The following is a 27,962-nucleotide window of genomic DNA, read 5'->3' on the forward strand; positions in this document are numbered from 1 at the left end:
CCAAAATCTGTATTAGCGTTCTCCAGAGAAACAGAACCAGCTAGCAAGATGTATATTTATGCTGTGTCCAGTAGGCTCTCTGGAGAGAGAGATTGATGTATTATAAAGAATTGAAGGTATTGGCTCACATAGGTTTAAAAGCCAGCAAGTCCCAAGACCTGCAGGGTGAGTCAGCAAGCAGAAGACCCAGGAGAGATGATGCTTTAATTCCAGCCTTTTTTTTTTTTTTTTTTTTTGCGGTACGCAGGCCTCTCGCTGCTGTGGCCTCTCGCGTTGCGGAGCACAGGCTCCGGACGCGCAGGCTCAGCGGCCATGGCTCACGGGCCCAGCCGCTCCGCGGCATGTGGGATCTTCCCGGACCGGGGCACGAACCCGTGTCCCCTGCATCGGCAGGCGGACTCTCAGCCACTGCGCCACCAGGGAAGCCCTACTCAGCCTTTTTGTTCTTTTCAGGCCTTCAACTGATTGGATGAGGCCCATGCACATTGGGGAAAGCAATTTGCTTTACTTGGTCCCCCAACTCAAATGCTAATCTTGTCCAAAACACCCTCACAGACACACCCAGAATGCTGTTGCACCAATGTCGGCTGAAAAAAATGCACAATCTTAAAGTTGAGAATGATGTTTTACTCAGCGGCTATACCGAGGACTTAAGCCCAGGAGACAGCCTCTCAGATAGCTCTAAGGGACTGTTCCGAAGAGTTAAGGGAAGAGCCAGCATATATAGGAGTTTTTGCCAAAAAATCCAGGTAGTTGAACATCAGAAGATTATTCCTAATTAAAGAAAAACCAGATATCTCAATTAATGAATTTAGCACTCTTCTATGTATGGGAAGATGCAAGAGTCTGGGCTTAATGAAATTATTCCTTTAATAGGCACCTTCACTATCTTGGGCCAGTATCCTGTTTTATTCCATCCTGAATCCTCTCAGGGTGCACTGTCAAGGGTGGCTGCAAGTGACTGATGGCTTGATGGCCGCGACATCCTCTGTTTACTGATACGGCAGGTCCACAGCAAATGTCAAGGCTCCCCCGGCCCAATTGACACATGAAATCAACCACCAGAGGTGACATCAGAAATGAGGCCTGAGAACAGGGGAGAAAGTCAGGTAGAGCAGGGTTGGCAAGGATGAGCAGAGGCGCTCCAGGTGGAGAAGCAGACATGCAAAGACCCTGGGCACATGCGTTATCGCCTTGAATTCCCATGGTCCCTGAAACTGAAGAACCGGCTGCCAGATGAGGTCTAGTCAAGCTCACGCAGCTTGCAAGGAAGGGAAATGGGATTCAGATGCAAGGTGGTTCAGATCCAGTGCTGTGCGAGCTGCCTTGAGTGGCCTTCTCCTCCGAGGTCACCTAAGACCCGCATTCCCCTAAAAGCACCTGAGCAAACGAGAGATGCTCCCTGCTGACAGCACAGACTTCCTGGTGGAGTTTCTGTGCTCTATTCCTGTCTACCGTCCATCCATTTCCCCAAAAGGGACTGACCTCTTCTCCCCTTGGGACAGCTCTGCCCTCAGTTTCCCCTTAGATCCCACATGAAACATTGGTTACCTGGCCCACTCTTTGAATTGACTTGAAATGCTCTATGGCTTCTGCTTATGAGTACTTCACTCTGAAGTAAACCCTATATTAGTCCGCCCCGGCTGCTGTAAAAAAGCACCACAGACCGGGGATGCTTAGAACTGAAATCTCTTATCTCACAGCTCTGGAGGCTGGAAGTTTAAAGTCAAGGTGTTGGCAGTGTTGGTTCCTTCTGAGGGTGATAAGGGCAGGATCTATTCCAGGCATTGGCTTGTAGACGGCCATCTTCTCCCTGTGTCTCCTTATAACATCTTCCCTGTGTGTGTCTGTCTCTGTGTCCCGGTCTCCCCTTTTTATAAGGACACCAGTCATATTGGATTAGGGGCCACCCTAATGACAACATTTCAACCTGATGATCTCTGTCAAGACCCTGTCTCCATATGAGGTCATATTCAGAGTGGGTTAGGATTTCAGCATGTGAATTTTGAGGGAACACAAGTCAGCCCATAACAAACACCATTACCTTTCCATTTTAGTCCTTCCCAGCAATATTTCCAACAGTTTTTCTCCTGGAAAATGGCCCAGAAGACTCCTAATTTGGATTCCATACAGGAATTTGTATGGCTATACTCAATTTCCTGGACCCTTCCCCAGGAAGTGCGTGTCTTTGTGGGAAGTATGTTCAACCTGAAAATATAGCAGCTCTTGGCTCTAGAGAATAGAATAAGTAGCCACTGAGATCTGCAGGCTCTAGAATGTATAGTCACATTTGGGGGGGCCAGAAGCCTGGGCCTGATCATTCAGGGAGCTGCAGGAGACAGGAGGGAGGGCCCATGATCCCACACAGCGCTGTTTTCTTCACAGAGCTCAGACTTGGAGCCAACCTCTCTGATTCTCTGGTTCTCTATAACCATTTGGTTTCAAACCTGTGTTACCGTCATTTTATATCAGTGAGCATTTCTGCTAATATTTTCTTTACTCTAGATTGGCGGTGTTGCAGGGGATGGAGGTGAGGTAAGATCTTGTTTGCCTGTTGTCATATTCTGGCAACAAAGCCAGGTACTGAGTATTTCCTTAGTAACTGAAACAGTCCCACAGTATTTCATCTAAAATACGTATCTGTGTGACTTCTAGGATGCAGTGTTCCAGAGAAGGCATTAGCAGATAGTTCTCGTGGTTCATCCTCTGGTAACCTTGTTGTTCTTAGGTTGCGTTCAATCATGATGAAGCCCATTCACGCACTTTGTTTCATTTTAGCCTCACAACATTTTTTTTTAATTTTTATTTTATATCAGAGTATAGTTGATTAACAATGTTATGTACGTTTCAGGTGTACAGCAAAGTGATTCAGTTATACATATACGTGTATCTATTCTTTTTCAAATTCTTATCCCATTTAGGTTATTATAGAATAACGAGCAGAGTTCCCTGTACTATACAGTAGGTCCTTGTTGGTTATCTATTTTAATTATTGCAGTGTGTACATGTCAGTCCCAAACTCCCAATCTGTCCCTCCCCTAGCCTGACAACCTTCGTGGACAAGACGTGTTGCAGGTGCACCTTTACAGAAAGGTGACCTGAGACTGGGAAAGGTTAAGGGATAGCTCAAGGTCACACTATGATTAAGATCCTGACCCCTTGCCATGGCTCTGAGACGCACACGTCTAGTGCCCAGCCAGAAGAGGAGACACTGAGAGCAGATACCAAAAAGGCATTTCAGGTCCTGATTAGGTGTCATGTGTGGGACAGACTGGAAAAGAAGGAAATGGTCCCAAGAGTGTTAGTAAGGGAACAATTTGAGAACCTCACTCTAAGTATAACCCAACAATAGTCATGGGACTTTATATTTGCTCCTGTCCTAATGATGGCAGAGTTCTCATCAAAGAACCTCATCCTAACCGGAGAGCAAGGTGGGACATCGCTTTGAGCTACATTTGACTCTCAGCATATTTGTTTAAATTGTGTCTTTGGGCAACATTTCTCTTGGTTGTTAAATCACCACATGTAAAGCCTCTCACATCTGAAAGAAAATTTCAGGGACAAAACCAACATCCCTTCCTATAGGAACATGTCATTCATTCATTCATTCATTCATTCATTCATAGACAGGTGCTGGTCGGCTTTCACGCTGGGGCTGGCAGTGTCTCCCTCTGGCTGAAGCCGAGCTGCTCTCCAGAATAAAGGAAGAGGGACAGCAATGGCCACAGCCAGTGTGCAAGGTGCCAAGTGCTGACTGAAGCTCCGGGGCTCTTAAACCGTCCGGGGAAGGAGCCTGGATTCGAATTTGCTGTGGGTCTTTAGGCAGAATCACTTCATCTTTCAGGGCCTCTGGTTTTTTGGGGGGGGGTTGTTTTGTTTTGTTTTGTTTCATATGTAAATCAATGGATAAGACCAGCTGTTCTCTGAGACTTCTTCCAGCTCTGTGATTAATTCTGAGTCTCCATTTGCCAAACGGAAAGCCAGTGGTACTTCTATAGTGTTTGTGCCTCTCATAGACTGTTTCTTCCTATTCTATAGGAGGATTTCTGTGTGTGTGCTAGACAGTGCCTACCCTAAGACTATCGCTTGGGAATTGGAACCAAGAAAGCATCATTGCTTATTTGCTGAGTGGCCTTGGACAAGGCTCTTGGCTACTTTCTTTTTTTATATATAAATTTATGTAATTAATTAATTTATTTTTGGCTGCTTTGGGTCTTCGTTGCTGCGTGCGGGCTTTCTCTAGTTGCGGCTAGTAGGGGCTACTCTTCATTGCGGTGTGCTGGCTTCTCATTGCGGTGGCTTCTCTTGCTGTGGAGCATGGGCTCTAAGTGCGTGGGCTTCAGTAGTTGTGACTCGCGGGCTCTAGAGCACAGGCTCAGTAGTCGTGGCACACGGGCTTAGTTGCTCCGCGGCACGTGGGATCTTCCCGGACCAGGGCTCAAACCCGTGTCCCCTGCATTGGCAGGTGGATTCTTAACCACTGCGCCACCAGAGAAGCCCGCTTGTCTACTTTCAATTCAGCTTCTTCATCTGTAAGTAGGAATATAATATCTGCCCTGCCTATCTCTCATGGGTAGTTGTGAGTCACAATGTTAACTGTGTGAACAGTTCTTGGTAAAATATAAAAGGGTGTCCTAATGAAGGGATGATTCTGAATCTAATTCACTTGATGGTGGGCTCCTTGTCTTGTTCATCAGTGCCCAGCACAGTGCCTGACCTTTGGAAAGTTCTCAGGGAACATTTGCTCGTTGAGTGCATCAATGAAAGCATGACCACAGGGCAGAAGCTGAGGACGAGGGATTACACCTACCAATTCGTTCCCTAAGCACTAACCTCCTTCCTCCTGCCACAGACAGTGTCCAGGAGTTTACATGTTGTAAAGAGAACTTTGAATTATTCTGTGGTTTAGGGCGGAGGAGCGACCTGGAGGGGAGGCAGGGAGGAACATGCCTGCTTGCAGGATTAGTAGGTTCGCTTGTTATTGAGAAGCAAGGGGGATTAATGAAAAGTAGAATTATACCAGCTTCTGTTGGTGCCTGCGACAGAGCTTACCATGACACCTGGCCTATTTCTGATACATTCTTACTTCCAGGACACAGTCCTTGAGGAGTGTTTACAGGTCACTACTACCTGTTGGCCTTGAACTCAGGTTATTGTTTCCCCAGCCCCACAGGACTGAAGGGATGAAGCCTAATTCTCTGCTCAGCTTCTCCACCCCCTGGTCCTTACCGCAAACGCCCACACAGTTTCCTTTCTTCCTTTTCTCCTGAATCTCAGCCCTGGACCTTGGCAGCCCTGAGCCCCAGCCCCAGTGAAGCTGCTGAAAACCCTACTCAGCTTCTCAGCGTCTCTGCCCAAACCAATTACTAGTCAACAAATGCCTTGAGAGGAGAAAGAGGCCCAGAAGGTCTGGCTTTCTCCAGTGAGTCTCCCTTCTCCCTGGGAGTCTGGCCCTTGATCGCTCTCCAAAGCTTTCAGAAGGATGTCTTGGCATTCTGTCTAATGATTCTGGTTGCTCTCAGCGGGAGGTTGAGTCTGTACAAATTAATCCATCATAGGCAGACGTGGAAATCCACTGGCATTTTTCCAATGCTCCTCAGGTAACAACAGCCAGGATTGAGCGTCCCTGACCCAGGCTGATATTCTCACTGAACAAAGAGGAGCCTGCAGTCCAAAGAGGGCCAAATGACTTACCCAGCCACCCGATTTGTTACTAGGGGAGCTGGGACTCAAACTCAGGTCCTCTGAAGTGCAGGCTAGTGTGCCTTCACGGCACTAGGCCAGTCTCCCGAGAGCCTCCCCTTCTGTTTCTGTCTCCCTCTCCCTTTGTTTAGATTATGAGATTGCTTTAGATTATGAGACGGACTGCACCCACCCCCTCCCCGCCCATGCACTCCCTCACCCATGCACCCATGGGTGCTTCTGCTCAGCCCCCCGCCCTCTCCCCACTCCCAGTGCAGACCAGGAGCAGACCACCTACTTGTCCCAGACATGCAGTCAGCTGTGGCTCTGCGCTAATGGGCCGGGATGGCCTAATTACAGCCCAGGGCTTCCTGAGTAATTCCGGGCCTTCTTGGGACTCCACAGTGCCCCGTTCCTCTCCCCCATCACGTTTCCTCCTTTGTCTCAAATGTGCCCCCGCTGCTCAGAGAAGCATTTAGCTCCCTGCCCCCCACTTTGCCCTTTAGCCCTTCCAACACCCAGATCTTGTTACAGGCTGGGTGAAGGGCCTCCTGTTGTGGAGAGCCCCTGGTCAGCCTCTGCCTGCATCCCTTCCCCCCATGCTAACCGCTAAGCTTTGCTTGTTGATTTCCTCCCCGGCCAGACCCAGGTCCTGCCAGCTCTCCCCTCTCTGACTGCATGACTCATGGCTGGCTCTGGAGGGACAGGCAGAGGCTCGGCTCACCAGAGGAAGACAGTCCTTCAGGTGACCCCTTCCCAGCTCTGTGGGGACCCTCCACTTCCTCCGAGCGGCACGAGGGCAGGAGGTCCTGGCAGTGGGAGGGCGTCTAGGGACCCGACCAGGAGCCTCTCAGGCCTGGGTTTGCATCCTGTCTCCACCCTTCCTGCTTGGTGATGGTGGGCAAGTCGCCACTCTCTGCACCGCGACTTCTCATCTGTAAAATGGGGCGATGATCTCAATGTACGGTGCTGGGGACGTACGAGAGACTAGGCAGGCAAACGTTCACTGCTCAGAGAGACGGGATCTTCTATGTGGGAGCAGGGAGCCCTCCCAGTGGCCGTGACCCAAGAGAAGGCAGGTCACAGAGAAGTTAGGGTGAGCCGGGGCCATCGTGGGCACACCGACACCGAGCCAGGGCAGTGAGAGAGGCCAATGCCTGCAACACAGGTCCTGCCCCACGTGGAGCCACCCCACCGGATGTCCTCCAGGCCACTGACCGGGAGACCTGCGTGGGCTCTCAGAGACGGGGTCAGCAGCGGCAGTGGAGAGGGAGGTGACCCCTTTCCTGCCGGGCCTCCTTCCACTTGCACTAGGGCCTGCAGCTCCTGGGGGAGTGAGGAGAACGGTGCAACCCAGGCTTCTGCTCAAACCGACATCCTGGGCCCGTGGGCACCCAGCCTTCCCCAGCCAGCAAAGGTACCCAAGAGCTTTCCCAGAAAGAGGAGCCCGAGGGGGCTGGAGGAGAGAAGCAAAAGAGAGGCCTTTACTCTCTGCCTTTTCTCCCCGCTGTTGGCGTAGACACCGTGAGAAATCCTTGCAGCCGCCGTGCCCTTAGGAGCCGGGAGCAGAGGACGAGCGACGAAGATGGTGGCTCAGGAAGGATGGGGGTCCCACGGGAGGAGGGAGGGGCTCCCGCTGGATCCATGGGCATCCTTGTCCAGATGAGATTTCTCAGGCTTTTCCTGAGTCCAGGCTGGGCCTGGGGGCCATCCATCCAGGGGACAAGATTGGAAGCCACAGCAGTGGTTATAGAGAAAGAGAGAAGAACCAGGGAGCTGGGGCAAGCCCTGGGAGCCACGTTCTTAGAGCAGGAGGGACAGAGGCAGGAGGAGGGGTCCTTGTGGAGCCACAGGGCCCTGGGGGACGGTCAAGTGCAACCTCAATGTTATAGATGGTCTGAGCGCGGATGGGCAGCGACTTGCGCAGCGTCACTCCACGCCCTCTGATTCCCTTCCACTTGCACAGCCTACGGGGGCCTCTCCACCTCCAAATGGCTCTGCTTTTCCAGCCCCAGCTGGCCCAGGCGCCAAGGGCAGAGCTGGGGTGAGGATAGGCGCAGTGGCTTTGCCGGTTCCCAGCCATGCCTGCCGGGCTGGGGCAGGTGGTCCCTGCCCGGTGTCGCCCTGTGCCCTCGTTGGGCCGTGTTGTTCTGGCTGCTGTGCTGCAGACACAAGGGCAGGTCAAGCCGCTTCCAGACCCCAGCCAGCCCATGACGGCAGGCATCTCAGCCGGTGCCGCCGGCAGGCCACGTGAGCCGAGCCCACGCAGGCCACAGCCCCGCTGTGTGTGGGAGGCGGTCATGGGCAGGAGGTGGCAGGGAATGGCTGGAAGGTTTTTATTGGCCCTGGTGGGGCTGAGTCTGTCTGGGCCCCAGTTTAGATCGTCACCGGAGGATGGGGTTCACTGACTCTCTGCTCCACTTAGAAACACTCCGGGAGGGAGGTGAGAGGGGGCACCGAGGGGGTGGGAGTGTGGGGGGAGGCTGGGGGCAGGCAGCAGGTAGCCCCGGCCAGGGTGAACAGCAGTGGTGTCTGCATTAGCGGGGACGGGGCCCCGAGGCCGCAGAACTGGGTCACGGCCCCTGGGAGGGCTCCCGGCTCCCACATAGAAGATCCCATCTCTCTGAGAGGCCCACCCGGCTCCTGGTTTCCGCTCAGGGCCCCCTGGGGCTATCACGTCACCTCTCTGACATGGAGGATTTGGACCAGCTCCCACGGAGCTCAAAAACTCCAGGATTCTGTTACAAAGGGGATGGTGTAACAGCAGAGTTCTGGGGGAGAGCCGAGTATGGGTGTGAGAATTCACCTCCCAGGCCAGGCCTGGGGGGCAGCCTGTGATCCGGTGCCGAGACCACCGAAGAAAGCCAGGCTTTTGCGGTGCCTTGACCCCGCGGGGGCTAAAGCTGTTCTCCACAATTCCTGTTCTCATTAGGCCAGAGGGTTCTTTTCTTCTGACCCCGGGGCATCTGACGTGCCTTGGCCAGAGTGACGGCCACACTCTGCTCTGTGTCTTCAGGGTTGGTTCAGCTCTGAGAGGTGGTGACTCTGACCTACATGGCAGGCAGGAAGGGCATTAAGGTCATCTGACCCCTGGCTTGAGCGCTAGACTGGGCTCTTTAAGGAAGAGAAGAGTGTCTTCATCCTGGCGTCTCTCCCAGGCCCTAGGCCAGAGCTGAGCAAAAGCGGGGGGTCCACAGCTGTTTGGTGAATCACGCTCTTCAAGTGTATACTGAGCTTTCCCTGCCGTGTGCCTAGGCTCCGAGCCCAGGGCAGGGGATGGCAGCCGTGGCCCGCCCATCTTCTTGGGGCCCTACAGTCTAGTGGAGTCCACCAGAGAGGTACCAAGGATTTGCTTTCACTATATTGTGACTTCTCTCTCTATGTATCAACTAAAAGATTCAGAAAGTAGTAGCTCCAAGAGCTCAGAGAAGATGCTGGAGTAGTCAGGGTGGACTTCCTGGAGGAGCTGCCCTTTCTCTGGGTTGTAGCTGTTCTCACTCACTCACTCACACCGGGAGGGATCCACTTCTCAGGCTCACTTTCTTGGCTTTCTCCTCCCTGTCACCTGACTCCATTCCTGGTCCCAGGTGCCTAAAGGTCAGGGGCAAATCCTGGGGTTGGGATGCGGTTGGGGCAGGAGGTCAGGACAGCAGTCAAAGTCCATAATGAGTGTAGGCATCCAGGCCGCTCTCCAGAGTAGGACAGATGATCCTGGATGGTTGTGGCCTTTGCCCAGAGCTGTCCAGCTCTCTCAGCCCCCAACCTGAGTGCACGTGTGGAACTACGGCCAAGCCCTGAAGTCAAAACAATGAGTGCCCTCCAGGCGCAGGCCTCATGCCAAATGCCAACGCATGTCAGCTCGGGATGGGCTCACAGCCTGCAGGTGAGATTCTCAGCCCCACTTCACCGGTGGCCAAGCCGATTTAGAGGGTCAAGTCAGTCGGCAGACCTGGGCTCTGTGGCTTCGAACCCTCGGGTGTCACAGTGCCCGCTGCCAGGCGTCCACTTCACGGGACAGCCTCGGGACACCTGCCCTCCTGGACTGATCTCTCCCCTCTTCTCTCTGACCCTAGGTGCCCCAGGCCCTCCAGGACCGAGAGGACTCAAGGGAGATGTGGGCGTGAAAGGGCCCGTTGGCAGCAGAGGACCAAAAGGAGACCTCGGCAGCTTGGGCCCCCCAGGACCTCAGGGTCCTCAAGGGCAGCCAGGGGACACCGGGCCTGTAGGAGAAAGGGGGCCGGTTGGCCTGCGAGGTTTCCCAGGCCTCAAAGGCTTGAAGGGCAGCTTTGGAACTGGAGGCCCAAGAGGACAGCCAGGCCCCAAAGGGGACGTGGGGCCACCAGGGCCAGAGGGGCCCCCAGGGTCTCCAGGGCCAGAGGGGCCTCAGGGAAAACCAGGGATCGCTGGGAAGATAGGGTCACCAGGCCAGCGGGGGCCCATGGGGCCAAAGGGCGAACCAGGAATCCAGGGTCCCCCTGGCCTCCCTGGGCCCCCAGGCCCACCAGGGAGCCAGAGCCGCTATTGAGGAGCGGCCCGGTCCCGGACACTGCCACGCAGAAGGCGGGGAAGGGTGCTCGGGTGAGGAGAGACCCCTGAAAAGCCGCACCTGCAGACATTGTGGTCCTTCGGTCCCGAAGAGCGTTCTCCCAGGCCTGCCCCTGCACCTCCGGGCTTCCCAGTAGTGACTATACCATAGAAGGCAGCCCCGTATACACACACGCACATGCACACGCACATTTCCCTGCTGGCCGGGGGGTGACTGGGTTTCCGTGGCTGGGCGGGAGGAGAGGGCAGGAGAGCCCCCTCGCCTGTGGCTGAGCCTGCCGGGGAAGCGGCTACCTCGGGGCAGCGGTCTTAATTCTGGCTCTGAGTTGGTGACCAGCGCTAGTCTTTCTAGCATCTTCACACCCATCCTAGCTAGCTGGCATTTCCCTGAGGCTCCCAGGCGTTGAAAAGACCCAGGAAAAGCTTTGCAGGGGATTATGGTTCAAACTCGAGGGACGAGGTGGATTTGGCAACCATAAGACCTTCCCTGTAACCATGGGAGCAGCGTCCTGGGAACTCACACGGGACACACCTGGGCCCTGAGCACTGTGTCCCCAGGAGTTCAGCATTTTTTCCCACATCTCCAGAAAATTCCTCGCTTCATCCTTGCGTCCACCTCTCAGGAGCATCTCAGAAGGAATCCAAGCAGGAGCTTCATCTGCACCGGGACACTTTCCAGGCCCTGGAACGTTCTGCCAAAGTAGAAGGCCCCGTTCCAATCCGGGGGGTGACCGCTTTGTGGCAACTGGGGGAGGGCTGACCGCCGGGCTGCTCTCCCTTCCCCGCGCCTGCTCTCCTCCTGACCTCACCCCACCGTGACCCAGAATGGCCCCAGGCCTCTCTGCAGGGGCAGCTGGACCAGATGAGGGGGAGGGGCCCCAGCTCCCTTTGATGTCACCCCTCACCCACCTTCATCCTCCTGTGCAGCCAGCAGCAAGGAGGACTGGGACATCCCCAGTGAAGCTGCCCCTCCTTTGTGTTCTAACAGATAACGACCACCCCTGGGATGGGGGCTTACAGCTGTCCCCTCCCCAGCCCGACCCAGAGACCGGCCCCTCTCCATTCCAGAAGCCTTCCCCCTTCTTGTAACAGGTGTGCAACTGGCTTGCACTCCTGCTGCCCTCACTGCCGTGTAGTTCTCCTGTCTACATATGATATCATGCCACGTAGTATCACCGACTCAGTAAAGAGCTGTTTCCAGGAGGGAGGTGTCTTCTGGTCCTTTCTGCTTGACCGGGACCGTGATGTCTTCAAGGGCTCCACCTCACCCGGCCTTTGAAGGGGAACCAGTGCACAAGGGGTCCCTTAGATATTCACTCCCACTGTGGAGTCCAGGTCGGACCCCCTGGCCCTTCACTCTGGAAACACTGAGTTCTGCTGGGAGTTCCCAGTGGTCCTGCAGGGGCCAGGGACCAAGCGTGGCTGACCACAAGCGAGCAGGAACCCAGTGGAAGCAAAGTGAGCCTACTAATCTCGCAGCAGGGCCCTAGAGCTCTTGGGCTAGAATGAGATTGGAAAATAAGACAGGACACCTGAGTGATACCCCCTGCTCCCCCGTCTTGTCCCCAACACAAGGAGATAAAACAGAAAAGGGGGAGGAGACCAGACCTGCCCCAAAGGACCTGGCCCTCCAGGGTCCACAGGAAACAAAGGACAGCTGGGTCCTCTGGGAATCAGCTGGGCCTGTTCCAGGAATCGGGGGTGCGTGAAGGGGCTGTGCCCTCGGCTGGCTTTCAAGGCATAAGTCTTAGTCCGTTCAGGCTGCTGTAACAGAACATCACAAACTGGGTGACTTGTAAGCAGCAGAAACAACATAAATGATGAGGGTCATCCACCCTCGTGACCTAATCCCCTCCCAAAGGCCCCCCCTTCCTGAACCCATCACACTGGGGGTTAGATTTCAACATAGAAATTTGGGGGGGTGGACATGAACATCCAGACTATGGTAGCATAGTAACCTCATTCGTCAGTAAAACATGGCCTAGTGAAAGCCCTGTGCCTTGTTTTGCTTTTTTACTTTTTTTTGGGGGGGGGGCAGGGGTTGTGGGGATCGTTAGTCAGAATTTTCCAGAGAAAGGAAGGCTGAGAAGTGTCATGATCTGCCATCCCCAAGCTGGAGGCCCAGGAGGGTCAATGGTATGGTTCCAGCCCTAGGGCAGAAGACAGATGTCCCAGCTCACACAGGCAGAGAGAATTCTCCCTTCCTCCACCTTTTTGTCCTATTCAGGCCCTCAACAGGCTGAAAGGCTGCCCATCTGCTTTAGTGACGGGCCATCTTCTCTACTCAGTGCACCCATTCAAATGCTCACCTAATTTGAATGCTCATCTCTTCCAGAAACCCTTTCACCGATACACCTAGAAATAATGTTTAATCCGACACCTGAGTATCCCGTGGCCTGGTCAAGTCAGCACTTGAAATTAAGCCTCATAGGGTGTTTGGTAGAGGAAGCAGGCAGAGAGGTGGAAGGATGGGGATGGGGCCCCAGGGACCATGGCACGAGGCGCCCACCACTTCCTTACTCCCTGTGGTGGCTCAGGGTCCCTGCCCCACCTGCCCCCATCAACAACTGAGAATGTGCTGGGCAGTGAGTTAGGTACTGCGGGGTTACAGGGCTGAAGCCGCCTTGCCTGGGGGCTCGCCTCTCATAGAGGAGGGGGCAGTAGTGAAAGATACGTCTCCGCCTCGTGCGGGACAGGCTGGGGGCTGGAGAAGAAGGGGTCGTGGCACAGAGGTAATGGGCCTTGGGGGAGGCAGTGAGGACCATCCAGTGGTGTCATTTCACAGTCTGGGTCCCCAGGAAACCCTCCAGGAAACTCTCACTACTCACTGTCCCTGGTGGGGTGGATGACAGTCCTGGCAGGGGTACCCCTGGGTGGGAGGGGCCGGCATGGGCGCAGGTACCCAGAAAGCTGGGCCAGGGAAACAAGAGCAGGAAAACCCAGGCGTCGGAGCAAGCCAACGTCCCAGAGTCCAAATCCAGAAAAGTTAGGTCTGGGATGAATTCCAAGGGATGAGTTGGGGGCCAGAGTGAGAGACGGCTGCAAGGATGGAAAACCGAGTTGATTTCAGAACATAAGCAAACACACATAAGAAAAACTCATGGGTCCTGGACAATGGCCACCAACACATCCCTGACCGTGTGGTTTTGGGGGATCAGCTTGATTTGCAGGCACAGGGTGGAGATGGGCCCTTGGGGTCCATCCAGGCAGTCACCACCACCTCTGGTTTCCCTGGTCACAGAAGCCCTCTCAAACTCTAGCAAGGAAATCAGGAGGGGGCAGTCATGACAAGGATGCAGCGGGTAAAATCAGGGCTATGGAAACTTGAAGTACAACTCCATCTCAGGGTGACTAGACGTGGAAAGCTGCCAACGTCTCAAGCATCCATCTTCACTCCAGAGCACCAGCCAGTCTCCTATCTCTCTTCTCTCAGGGGCCCTGACCTCCCCTTCCTGCTACTCTTTGTACCCTTTCTGTTGACCAGCATCTTCTGTTTGCACGAGGCCCAGCATAACAGGGCGACGGCTGACCACCAAAGGACCCGGTCCTACAATCTCTAGTTCCCAGCCCTAGGAGAGCAATCTGATTGCTCACCCTGTGGGTCAGGGGTCTACCCTGATCCAGTGGGCTGTGACCACAGAGGAAGAGGCGGAGGGAGAGGGATCACGTGGTAAAAAATTAGAGGCGCAAGAGCAAGAGCAACCATGAGCAAAGCTGGCCACAGAGTCTGTGTTTGGCAACAGAGGAACAGGAGAATAACCTCAACAGTAATGGTAATAGCAAACACCCATGGGAGAGCTACTATGCAACAGAACACCGTTCTAAGCACTTTTCATATATTTATTCATTTAATCCTCACTACAATTTGTAATGCAGCTATAATGTCTATAAATCTATAATCTCTCTCTATATTGTAGCTACATATATTATTATTCTTCCCACTATGTAGATGGGGAAACTAAGGCTTGAAGAGATTAACTTCCCAAAGTCACATAGATAGTGAGTTGTTGTTTTTGTGTCTTTTTGTTTGTTTGTTTTTAAAGGACACAGGAGCCAGCCTAAAGGGGTTCCCACTGGTCAAATCTGGGACACTTTTTATTTATTTACTTATTTATACAATTCCACTTTTCTTTTTTCTATTTTTTTGGGCCATGCCGTGCAACATGCTGGATCTTCCCCGACCAGGGATTGAACCCAGGCCTCCTGCATTGGGAGCGCAGCATCTTAACCGCTGGACCGCCAGAGAAGTCCGATAATGAGTTTTTAGACGTTTCTCTATTGAACCTCAGTCTTGGGTGATTTAACTTCTCTGTGCTTCTGTTTCCTCCCCTGTAAAACAGGGATTACAACTGGACCTACCAAATGAGGTTGCTGAGGGGATTAAGTAAGATGATGCTCTTGGCCAGTTTCCCAGTGTCTTAGTCAGCCCAGGCTGCCATAACAAAATACCACAGATTGGATGGCTCAGACAACAGAAACTTATTTTCTCAGAGTTCTGGAGGCTGGAAGTCCAAGATCAAGGCACCAGCTCTTCCTGGCTTACAGATGGCTGCCTTCTGGCTCTGCCCTCACATGGTAGGGGGAGAGGAAGTGTGGGGGAAGCGGAGAGAGAGACAGAGAGAGAGAGGCAGAGGGAAGGCTCTCTTCCTCTTCTTGGAAGGCCACAGTCCTATCAGATCGGGGCCCCACCCTTATGACCTCATTTAACCTTCATTACCTCGTAAGACCCTATCTTGAGATACAGTCACAGTGAGGGTTAGGGCCTCAACATACGGATTTTCCAGGGACACAATTCAGTGTCTGGTGCCCGGCAAGGGTTACCATCCCGTAAACATCAGGCATCATCATGGTGGTGTTTATCCTACAGACCCAGGCTTCCTGGATGGCAACATTACTCACCACTTTCCTCTGCAGATGAGTAGCCAGAACTCCAGGTCCTGCACACTCCCACCCACATTCCCTGCATGGTTAGAGCCTGGAACAAGCTGTGACTCACCCAGCTCAACCTCTTTACAGGTAAGAAACCAAAGGCTGAGACGGGCTGAAGGGCTCGTTGACCAACCGGGACCAGAACTCTGGTGTCTCGGTTCCTGGGCAAAGCAATTTCTCATGTCTCTGGTTTTGCCGCAATTTCAGTTTGCTATTGGTTAGGACCAATGGGCACCAACCGCTGCACGTTCCCCAGAAAGTACTCTCCCTGCAATCCCTCTCTCTGTCTCATGTCATCAAACACTCCTGGTACTAACATGGCCCTTCAGGGCATCTGGACCATTGTAGGTATTGCCGAAAATCCTAAGAGCTGACCACAGGGGTTAGCAGGGCCGGCAGTCAGAATTGTAAAGTTTGCAGCAAACTCTGTGAATCAGTATCTTGTTCTGTGCATAAACTTTGGGAAATGGATCCAACCCGCATCCAGTGGGGAGATCGGGTGGGCTTCACGATAGAGACCCTCGGTGGACATGGAATAGGGATGCGTCGTTCTTGCTCCCTGCTGGGTCCTCCATTTATCGCGGCAAAGTCGGCCCAGCACGGCCCTCTCTAACCTTCACTTTCTTCATCAGGAAACAAAGAGAGTGGCCTGGTCTCGACTCCATGTGGGAGTCATCGGATGTGCCCGACCCCTCTGTCCCACAATTCTAACCAAGTGCTCTTCCTCCTGCCCTGCTTGGTGGCTTTCCTGGACTCGGCCAGGGCCAAGGCAGGAAAGTCTGAATCCAGACTGAGAGGTGACAGCAGCGGGATGCAGTCAGTGGCTTAGGATCATGGCCTTCGCTGTTGGGTTGTGTTCATCTCCACCAGATGTGCAAAATCTTGAGGAGCTCCTGAGCCTTTTTCTAAGCAGAGCAAGGGGCTTCCTGGAGGTCACAGGCCTGGGGCACGTCCTTGAGCACCTCTAACGACCCCCGACCTGCCCACCCTTCCTCTCCAGCAGCCTCAGTGCCCTGCCAGCTGGGGCAGGACAGTGAGCTGGGCAGAACGTCCACACCTTCTTCCTGCTCCTTTTCCCCAGCCAGGGCTGAGCTGGCAACGCCTGCCATGCCAGCCCTGGACACACCTGTCAAAACAGAGCCACAGGAGAGGAGAGCGAAGAACTGACAAATACATTCTGACCACGCCGTGCTTTCCAATAGGGCGGGCCGGGCTGACAAGGAGCTGCCTGGACACATAGGCTGGCGGCGCACTGAGCAACCTCCCTGGGGATTTGTTTTCCTTGCCTTCACCTGTCCAGTCCTTTTGTTTTCTTTTGAATGCTTCGAAGGGCAAGGCTCTGTGTCTGATGTAATGGGAGAGGTGTAAAGGCTGGTGCAGTGCCCTCAGCAGGGCAACCACCCAGGAACCCACAAAAATTCAGACTGCGGGCCTGCACCGCAGACCCACTGCTTCAGGACCACAAAGATGGGGTGGGACAGGAGGAGTGAGGGGGAGAATTCCCCAGGGAATTCCAACGCCCCATGTAAAACTTGAGAACCACAGGCATAAGAGACAGAGAAAGGAAAATATTTTTTTTCGATTTATGTGTAGTATCTCATTTAATCCTCATGAACTAAATGTATTTACATTTTATAGGTCAGAAAACAAGGCTCAAAACAGTAAGTTGCTCAAGGCCACGTAGATATTATGTGGATTTGAACCCAGGATTAATGGAAGCCAGCTATGCCGAGCTAATGCTGACCAGGGTTCTTGGCCTTCCCCAGTCAATAGAAATTGATAAGAGGCCAGACAAGAAATTCAGGCGAGGGTTTATTGGGGCCCCTGCTCCCCAAGCAGGGGCACGAGCTGGTTCCTTATCTGGGGTGAGGGTAGGGATGTGTCCGGGGGTCAGGCCGGGGGGGTGGCTTAGGAGTTTTGCCCACCCCTTAGGTGGTGCTGGATGCAGGTGGCATGCACAGTACCCTGCTTTTGCTCCCTGCTCTTCAGAAGTGGCAGTTGGGGGGTTTTTTGGTCTTTTTGTACCTTTTTGGCCAGAATTTGCCCCAACTGCATAGGCATGCAGTTATTTTTAGTCCCTTATAGCTTCTTTGTATTTTGTTGCTCAAGGAGATGTTTGTCCAGGTGTAAGCATTGTAGCAAAGGGCCCCAGGTCCCAGCCTGTCTCAGAGCTACTTCTTCCAGAACGGTGGGATTGGGAATTCAATGGGGCCTGAGAAAACCGAGATACACAGAAACAGACTTGTTCAAAGTCCCAAAGCAAGCTAGGGACAAAGTTGTGACAAGACCCCAAGTCTCAGGGCTACCAGACTTCCCCATCCTGGCTGCCTCATCACTAAACATGACGATGGACTAGTGAGAACAGTGCAGGACTTGGAGACAGGAGTGCGCTTCCTGCTGTGAAAGTTGGAGGCTTCCACAAGGAAGCCAGACGCCGACCTTTAGCCAGGCTGCTAACCTCCCTAGGTCCTTCTCCCCAGACCCAAGGTCTCCAAAACGGGTGCCCAGCCAAACTGTGCAGCGGGGAGGAACAAACTTTTAAATATTAAAACATCTTCCTGTTGTGTTTTATTCATTCAAGGTCACACTTTGTTTTCACAGAATCAGATCTGACATGAAGTCAGCCAAAAAAGTGTGGACTGATCAAAAATATGACTTGAAAATAGATTTATATTTATTATCCTTCATGATCAACATCATTCTAAGTGCAATTTTGCTTTGAGACGTTAACCAATAATAGAAACACAGAAAGTAATTCATAAATAAATTTACATATATTAGGAGATCAAAGAAATAATCCCCCAATTCTTTTTTATGAATGGGGGTTGTGATCAAAATATTTGAAGGCTTCCCTGGTGGCGCAGTGGTTGAGAGTCCGCCTGCTGACGCAGGGGACACGGGTTCGTGCCCCGGTCCGGGAAGATCCCACATGCCGCAGAGCGGCTGGGCCCGTGAGCCTTGGCCGCTGAGTCTGCACGTCCGGAGCCTGTACTCCGCAACAGGAGAGGCCGCAACAGTGAGAGACCCACGTACCGCAAAAAAACCAAACAACAACAACAAAAAATTTGAACACCACTGCCCTAAGCCAACTCTGTTTCTTCTGACATTGTCCCTTGTGATAAAGCAGAGTTCCCCCATATGAAAGGAAGAAAGAATCTCCACTTGATGATTTTAACCAGATTTATAACCTGATGGCTGCTTCTTCTTCTGAACTCCCAAAACCTCTAAATGCCTCCAACAAGCCTGACCCACAAGTTTATAATTTGGAACTTGCTTGCTCCCCATCATCCATCGTTGTTCTTACTTCAGCTTCACAAAACAACCTTCTTCTGGACATAGAAACATTTAAAAACTGAATAGGCAGTGTGGGCATCACACTGAGTTTGTTCACTCAGAGATCATTGGTCCCACAGGTTGGAAGGAATAGAGGTCAGAGTTTAGGGCTGCCAAGGCAGCTGGAATTGGGTACCGGACAGGGTACTGGGCAGGAGGGAGCTGTGCAGAGGCGGATCCCCAGAAATCTGCATAGAGCTCCCCTGAGTGGTTGGCTGAAATATACAGGGCAAGAATCTGTGCGGGCCTGTGAGCTGACTCTGAACTAATTCTAGACCAACAGCAACAAGGCCTAAAAACAACACCCCTCTCTCAGTATTTGAAACAGAATAAGTAAGCAGAAAAGCCATGAGGATATAGAAATTTGAACAATACTGTCAACCGATTTGACTTAATGATGTGAGAACACTGCACCCAGCGACGGTTGAATATTCATTCTAAACTGGTATCGTAAGCACGACATACCAACATTTGTTGGATGCAGATAAAGCAGTGCTTAGAAGGAAGTATAGAGCTTTAAACGACAATATTAAAAAAGAAGAAAGCTTTTTCAATCAAAGTAAGCTGTGGTATCCTAGTTCTTTTTTAAAAATCAATTTTACTGATGTATGATTTACATACAATAAAATGAACACATTTAAAATATATCATTTGGTGGGTTTTGACAAATGTCAAATATATATATTTGGTGGGTTTTGACAAAAAAATAAAATACTTGGGAATAGATTTAACAAAATTGGTATAAAATCTCTACATATAAAATTATAAAATGCTACTCAGAGACATTTTGAAAGACCAGAATAAATGGAGAGATACACATGTTCATGGATTGGAAGACTAATATCATGTATTCTCCCCAAACTGATATATAGTCAGTGCAGTCCCAAACAAAGTTCCTGCATGTTTTTTTTGTAGAAATGGAGAAGCTGATGCTAAAAGATACATGGAAATATAAATGACATAGAATAGCAAAAGAGAAAAGAAAAAAATTACTGGAAAAAAGAATGAATTTGGAGGACTTACATTGCCTGATTTCAGTGGTTAATATGAAGATATAGTAATCAACACAGTATGGTATTGGCACAAAGATAGACAAATGGAACAGAGCAGAGTCAGAAAAAAGTTCAATACTAAATGGTCAACTGATTTTTTTTCACAAAGGCATCAAAAGAAATCAATGAGAAAAAGAAAGATTCTTTAAAAATGGTACTGGAACAATTGAATATCTAAACAGGAAAAAATATATATCTTGACCCCTACTTCATACTATACACAAAAGTCAATTCAAGATGGGTCAAGACCTAAACTTAAAAATTAAAATATAGAGCTTCTGAATAAAATGCAGAAAAATACCTTCATGATCCTGGAGTGGCAAAGATTTCTCAGCTGAAACAAGAATAGCATTAACCATAAAAGAAAAATATAATAAAGTAGATTTCATAAAATTAAAATCTGCACATTAAGAGAGCCAGTTAAGTAAATGATAAGGCATGTCATACATTGGGAGAATATATTTGACAAATAATTTATAAATAGAATATATAAATATCTCTTGCAACTCAGTAACAAGAAGATAAATAACCCATAAAAATAGGTGAAATGCTTGAACAGACACTTCACAAAAGATACTAGTGCATGAAAAGATGATCAACATCATTAGTGATTAGGAAAAGACAAATTAAAACCACCATGAGATACCACTACACACCTGTTAAAATAGCTAAAATTAAAAAAACAGACCAGGGCTTCCCTGGTGGCACAGTGGTTAAGAATCTGCCTGCCAATGCAGGGAACATGGGTTCGAGCCCTGGTCTGGGAAGATCCCACATGCTGCTGAGCAACTAAGCCCGTACACCACAACTACTGAGCCTGCGCTCTAGAGCCCGCGAGCCACAACTACTGAGCCCGCGTGCCACAACCACTGAAGCCTGGGCGCCTAGAGCCCATGCTCTGCAACAAGAGAAGCCACTGCAATGAGAAGTCTGCGCACCACAATGAAGAGTAGCCCCTGCTCGACACAACTAGAGAAAGCCCGCATGCAGCAACTAAGACCCATCACAGCCAAGAATAAATAAATAAATTTATTTAAAAAAAAAGACAGACCATGCCAAGTGTTAGGATGAGAAGCAATTGAAACTCAATTACACCACTGGTGGAAATGTAAAATGATACAACCTCTTTGGAAAACAGGTTGGTAGTTTCTTAAAAATTTAAGCATACACCTGTCATATGGTTCAGCCATTCCACTCCTAGGAATTTATCCAAGAAAAATAAAAACATATATTCAAAAAAATTTGTATAAGAATATTCATAGAAGATTTATTCATAATAGCCAAAAAGTAAAGACAAATCAAATATCCCGCCTCAGGAGACTGGATAAACAAGTTGTGGCACATCCATACAATGGAATGCCACTCAGCAATAAAAAAGAAAATAATTATGCTGAGTAAAAGAAGCCATACCAAAAAAACAAAAAGTATCTCATGTATGAGTCCATTTATATGAAATTCTAGAACAGGCAAAACAAATCAAAAGTGGTAGGAATAAGTTTAATGGTTACCTGGGGCAGAAGTAGGGTGTAATTTGCTGTGAAGGAGCATGAGGGAATTTTGCGAGGTGATGGAAATGTTCTATATCTTGATTAGGATTGGTGGTGACACAGTGGTAGACATTTGTCAAAACCCACCAAATGATATATTTTAAATGTGTTCATTTTATTGTATGTAAATCATACATCAGTAAAATTGAGTTTTAAAAAAGAACTAGGATACCACAGCTTACTCACTAAAATAATTAAAATTAAAAAGACTTAAAAAAAAACAAGACTTAAAATGTCCAGTGTTAGTGAGGATGTTCCTGGTGTGTGAACATGGTAGAACGTCTTTGGGAAACTCTCTGGCAGTTTCTTGTAAAGGTAAACAACACTCACCCTGTGACTCAGCACCTCCACTCCTAGGTATTTACCCAAGAGAAATAAAAACATATTCCACAAAAAAAGACTTACACAAAAACATTCACAGCCGCTTTCATCATAATTGCTGAAAACTGGAGGCAGTCCAGCTATCCATCAACAGGGGACTGGATGAATAAATTGCGGTATTTTGGTGCAATGGAATATGAACTACTCAAAAGAGGGAGGGGGGAGAAGGAGTGGCAGGAGGATGAAGAAGAGGAGGAAGAAAGAGAAAAACAAAAGATACACGCAACAACACTGAAAACCGCTATACTGGAGAAAGAAGCTAGACACGAACGAATACATACAGTATGATTCCATTTATAGTAAATTTTAGAAGAGGCAAAGTTACTCTGTGATGCTCAGGATCGGAATAGTTGCTGCCTTAGACTGCGCAGAAGAAGAGCAGGGGTTGATGGAAAGAGCATAATGCAACTATCTACATATTGATAGATGTGATTTATACAGAGTTGTGCATTTGGTAAAACTCAAACTATACACAGGATCTGGGCGTTTCACTGAATATAAACTAACACTCAATTTTTTAAAAATCATAAAGTAGAAATTCACTTCCCAAAACTTGTGAGTCAAAAAAGAAATTATAATAAAAATTAGGCTGAAATAGATATAGAAAATATTTTTAAATTATCTTATAATGGGGCTTCCCTGGTGGTGCAGTGGTTGAGAGTCCGTCTGCCGATGCAGGGGACGTGGGTTCGTGCCCCGGTCCGGGAAGATCCCACATGCCGCGGAGCGGCTGGGCCCGTGAGCCATGGCCGCTGAGCCTGCGCGTCCGGAGCCTGTGCTCCGCAACGGGAGAGGCCACAACAGTGAGAGGCCCGCGTACCGCAAAAAAAAAAAAAAAAAAAATTATCTTATAATGAAAAGACTAAGTCTCAGAAGTTGAGCAGTGTAGCTGAGGCATACTTGGAGAGAAAATTAATAACCTTAAACACTCATATTAATTAGAAAAAAAGAAAGGCTAAAATTCATGAGGTAAGTGTCCAACTTAAAAAGTTTGAGGACGTGAACAGGAGGAACACATATAAAGAAAATAGAAGAAGGAAATAATAAAGCACAAAAATTAATGAAATGGGAAAAAGAACGTTTTGAATAGAGAGGATCAAAAAAGCCAGAAGTTGGTTCTTTTAAAAGCCTAATAAAACTGATAAACTTCAGGCAATATTGATCAAAAAAGAAATGAAAGAAGGCATAAATAAAGAACATTAGGAATGAAAGAGTTGACATTAAGAGGAAATAATATGAACATTTGATGCCAATAAATTTGAAAACTTAGATGAAACAAAGGAATTCATAGGAAAGTGCAGCTCACCAAAACTGACTCAAGAAGTCTAAAACCTGAATATTTAGAAACCATTAAAGAAATTAAATCAGTGATTAAAAATAGCCCCACAAGAAAAACACCAGGCCCATGCAGAAAGACTTAAAGGCAAATTCTACGAACACGTTCAAAGAAGAGCAATTCTAATCCAACACAAACTCTTCCAGAGAACAGAAAAAAATAGGGAGCATTCCCCAACTTATCCTGTGAGAGAAAATCTTGTTACCAAAACCAGAAAAGAAAATACATAAACAGATGCAGAAAAAGCATTTAGTAAATGAAGCATCCGTTCATGACTCTTAAGAAATCTTTTCCAACTAGGAATAAAAGGGAACTCTTAAACCTGAAATATATTATCTACCCAAAAAGTCCACAGCAAAATCTTTCATTGAGGTGAATTGAAATTATTCCCTTTAGTATATGTACAATTGATTCACTTTGCTGTACACCTGAAACTAACATAACATTGTAAATCAACTGTACTCCAATAAAAATTTAAAAAAGAGAAATTATTTCCTTTAAGAGAACCAGACATTACATACCTCCTGATATGAGGCAATAGAAAGTACACAGTTCCACCTAGTAAGTAAACTTCCCCCCCCCAAAAAAAAAAGAAAGAAAGAAAAGAAAATTGACCCTGACTGCAATCCAGCCTCTAGATCTGTCTTCCAGTTTACATACAGTGGCTCCAAAGAAACATGTTAATACCATCTGCATGAGCTTGAGGTGTCGGCCGGTCAAACCCAGAATGACTCGGTTTCTTCAGCAAATAAGTAGCATGGGAAGAGCAAAGAGAAGAGGGAATGTTATAGATTAAAAGAGACTTAAAATTCATCTTCAAGTCAAAGTGTATTGAAGAGAGAAACTCAAGAGACATATCAACCAAATGCAACGTGTGAACTTTGGACTTTAATTCAGACTAACCAACTTATAAAGACATTTTTGAGAAAATCTTAGAAACGTGAACACAGATTTATGATTAGACCATTTAAGAAATTAAGTGTGATAATGTATTGTGATTATGGTTTTTTGAAAGCCTCTGTATGTTAGAGATACACACCTGAAATGTTTAGAGGGGAAATGATTTGATGTCTGGGATTTGCTTTAAAGTACTCCATGGGATACGACAAATCAAACACAATAGGCAAAACATTGATAATTGTAAAACTGGATGATGGGGACATGGGGTTCTTTATCCAGTCACTCTAACGTTGTGTATGTTGGAAATTTTCTCTTTTCTTTAATTTTTTTTTTTATTTTTTGCGGTACGTGGGCCTCTCACTGTTGTGGCCTCTCCCGCTGCGGAGCACAGGCTCCGGACGCGCAGGCCCAGCGGCCATGGCTCACGGACCCAGCCGCTCTGTGGCATGTGGGATCCTCCCGGACTGGGGCACAAACCTGCATCCCCTGCGTCAGCAGGCGGACCCCCAACCATTGCGCCACCAGGGAAGCCCTCTTTTCTTTAATTTTTAAAAAAATTTTCTTGAAAAATTGATTTCCAATGTTCTGTTAGTTTCAGGTGTACAGCAAAGTGATTCAGTTATATATAGAATCTTTTTTAGATTCTTTTCCATTGTAGGTTATTACAAGACATTGAGTAGAGTTCCCTGTGCTATACAGTAGGTCCTTGTTGGTTATCTATTTTATATACAGTAGTGTGTATATTTTAATCCCAAATTCCTAATTTATTCAAACTCCTTGATAACCATAAGTTTGTTTTCTATGTCTGTGAGTCTATTTGTGTTTTGTAAATAAGTTCATTTGTATCAGTTTTTTAGATTCCACATAAAAGTGATATCATATGATATTTGTCTTTTTCTGTCTGACTTACCTAGTATGATAATCTCTAGGTCCATCCATGTTGCTGCAAATGGCATTATTTCCTTCTTTTTTATGGCTGAGTAATAGGAAATCTTCGATAATCAAAACTTAAGAGACAAATAATGATGATGATGATGAAAACTGTTACTTTAAAAAGAAAACAGAGGGCAAGAGGCCCGTCTCCTCCTTGGCCATCATGGGACCTCCTGGGGGCCCAGGCTGCTGCATAAACTGTCTCCAGCCCACCTCCACGGCTGATTCTTGTAGCGTTTCTTTCTCCCAGAATTCCCTTCCTGCTGGTCTCTGTCGGCTTCAGTCCTGCAAACTCAGCACCCCTGCTGCCTACAGCGATAGCTGCTGTGTTAGTTTCCCCAGCAATCACTGTCTCTTCTTCGGGTAACAACACCCGTATTTTCCTTTGCATAAATATCTTTAACCACTTCATGCTGCTCAAATAGTGTTGACCTCACCACTCACGTTCCCCCACAGTGGACCAGTGACTCAGGGGTGACCAGTGAGAATACCACTGCTCTGGCCACACCCTCTGCCGGAATGGACGTGTTACCCAGGCGGGACTCATTCACCAAAGAGCATCAGCGCCCAGACTTGTGCTGGAAATATGAGAAAAGAGACACTTCCTCTTCATGGGGTAGCAAGGTCAGAAGACTGAAATGCCTGGAGTGGCTGGGCGTTTGCCTAACACTGAGAGAAGACCCTGCCTAGGAAAGAAGCCACCGTAAGACAGCAGAGACTCAGAGCCTGGCGACAACGTCATAATCCCTGAACAGAGCCACACTCCCTGCCGTCAAAGCAGTCTCTCCTCCCACCCCCTGCACTCCTCCTGCGCATTAATGAGCCAAATACCCTTTTGCTGGGAAGTGGGAGAGAAAGAGGGAGGAGAGAGAAGGGGGTGGGGAGAGGGCGAGAGAGTGCATTCGCTTTAGGATCAAGAACGAGAGATGATACTGCTGTCATTACTTGTATTCAACAAGGAATTGGTGATCCTGTAAATTTCAATGAAGTGAGACACAGAAATAAATGGTACAAGGCATAAGGGGCTGACATATGGTAATAAATGGTAAAAGGCATATGGTGTCTGAGATTTTTTTCTCCTCTTACTTTCTATAATGATGTGCTAATTCCATCAGCATCCTTTATTTTTGCCCTCAGGTTAATAATCTGGCTTCCCCGTGATTATATGCCCTTCAGTCAGAGGATCATGAGCCCTCCTCCCACGGACGCCTCACCTCCACAATAACCTGGAGGAGGTGTTCTTTACCCCTTCTCTTCCCTACTGAACGGGCAGCAGCAGAAGCAGGCTGCAGCGTGGCAGGGGTGTGGAAAAAGCGCGCGCCTGCTGCTCAGATTTGAATCTCAGCTCCGATAAGCCACGTGACTTTCTAAGCCTCGCGTTCCTCATCTATCAAGTGACGATAATAATAGCTCTCCAGGGGGCTGTTGAGCCAGCTAAATGAGGTACCGTGTGTGAAGGTGCACAGCACACTTTCCAGCACACTCTGGTCTTTCTGCTTCCATCCTCCCCCCCACCCCAGTTTTACTGCGATATAATTGACGCGCAGCACTGTGTATGTTGAAGGTGTACAGCATAACGATTCGTCTTACGTACACCAGTGAAGTGATTATCGCAATAAACTTAGTGAATATCCATCATGCCATACAGATACAACATTAGAGAAATAGAAAAAATATCTGTTTCTTGTGATGAGAACTCTTAGGATTTACTCTCTTAAGTTTCATATATAACATGCAGCCGTGTTGATTATATTTATCATGGTGTACATCACATCTCTGGTACTTACTTACCTTATAACTGGAAGTTTGTACCTTTCCACCACCTTCATACAATCCACCCTCCCCCACCTCCACCCCTGGTTACCACAAATCTGATCTCTTTTTCTATGAGTTTGATGGTTTAATATAAGTATAATTGACCTAAAATGCCATGTTAGTTCCTGGTACACAGTATAGTGATTCGATTATTTCTGTACATTTCAAAATTATCACCACCATAAGTCTAGTTACCATGTGTCACCATACAAAGATGTTACATAATTATCGACTTATTCCCCATGCTGTACATTCCATACCTGGCCCTCATTTATTTTGTAACTGAAAGTTAGTACCTCTGAAGCTCCCTCACCTTTTCCTCTCCTCCCCCTGACCCCCACCCCCTGGCAACCACCCGTTTGGCCTCTATATGGACTCTGTCTCTGTTTGGTTCCGTTTGTTCATTTGTCTTGTCTTTTAGATTCCCCGTATAAGTGAAATCATACAGTATTTGTCTTTCTCTGACTTATTTCACTTGCCACACAACTTTTAGAACTATTTGTTCTAGTTCTGTGAAAAATGCCATTGGTGTTTCCATAGGGATTGCCCCGAATCTGTAGATTGCTTCCATCCTTGATGCTGTTCTCCTTAAAGAAACCAGAGTTTTTCGTTTTGTTTCAGCATAAATCAGATCTCCTCTATTCCCTGCCTAAAATCCTTCCAATAGTTTCCCACTGCACTTAGAATAAAATCCCAACTCTTTAACAAGGTTCAGGAGGTTCCCCTGCTCTGCTCCCTGCTGGCTCCTCTAACTGTCCCTCTGCCCCCCACCTGCCTCCAGGCACGGTGGCCTTGAACTTCCTCAAACAGAACAGACAGGTGCCAGCCTCAGGGTGTGAACACAGATATCACCGCCTGGAACTCTCTTCCCCATGACCTTCATATGGCTGCTGCCTCATCCTTCAGAACTCCACTCAAATGTCACCTCCCCAGGGGGGCCTTCCCTGATCATCTCTCTGCAAGTAGGAGGATAAATAAATAGGATGATGGTGGGGGAACTGTAAATAGGGAGCATTTCACACATACTGTTCACCCTGTAATAACCTGTAGGCATACGCGCTCTCCCACCAGTCTGTGAGTTCCTGATGGCAGGCACTGTGTTTCATACGCTCATCTTTGCTTCTCCAGAATCAAGTGCTCCAACTCTGTGAGCGGAAACGGACTAAATACAGCCCCTGGCTCGTGGTCTCAGGGGAGCCAGTCCTGGGTTACCTGTCAGACCTACTGGGTCAGTTACTAAGCTGTCTCTCTGTCCCAAACTCTGCACTCTGCTCAATGACTGCTTCGTGATGCCAGGACTCTCTCACTCACCTGGCTTCCGGTTACGCTCTGCCCAGAGAGGTTGGTAGACAGAGATTGAAGCCAGGAGGAGGAGGAGAGACTCACTCCTTCCCATCTGCTTCCTGTGGGCTTTTGTTTCTTGTGAGCATCACCCCAATCTCCCTTCTTCACCTATAACAGCAGCTGAATCCAGTTTGAAGTTTGTCAAACACAGAAGCAGCCTGATTG

At 48.7% G+C, this 27,962-nt stretch overlaps 1 protein-coding gene across 3 annotated transcripts in view; it reads left to right on the forward strand.

The window, feature by feature from the left end:
* The window catches only part of SCARA3 (scavenger receptor class A member 3), a 41,426-nt gene extending 29,996 nt beyond the window's left edge, over positions 1 to 11,430 (forward strand). For all 3 annotated transcript variants that reach the window (XM_060155734.1, XM_060155733.1, XM_060155735.1), the window contains one exon: positions 9,756 to 11,430. In XM_060155734.1, coding sequence (XP_060011717.1) covers positions 9,756 to 10,207 — 452 coding nt within the window. In that variant the 3' untranslated portion in view covers positions 10,208 to 11,430. The remainder of the gene's footprint in view (positions 1 to 9,755) is intronic.
* Positions 11,431 to 27,962: the final 16,532 nt, after the last annotated feature.

Source organism: Lagenorhynchus albirostris, chromosome 7 (genome assembly GCF_949774975.1).
Source record: "Lagenorhynchus albirostris chromosome 7, mLagAlb1.1, whole genome shotgun sequence".
Classification (NCBI taxonomy): domain Eukaryota; kingdom Metazoa; phylum Chordata; class Mammalia; order Artiodactyla; family Delphinidae; genus Lagenorhynchus; species Lagenorhynchus albirostris.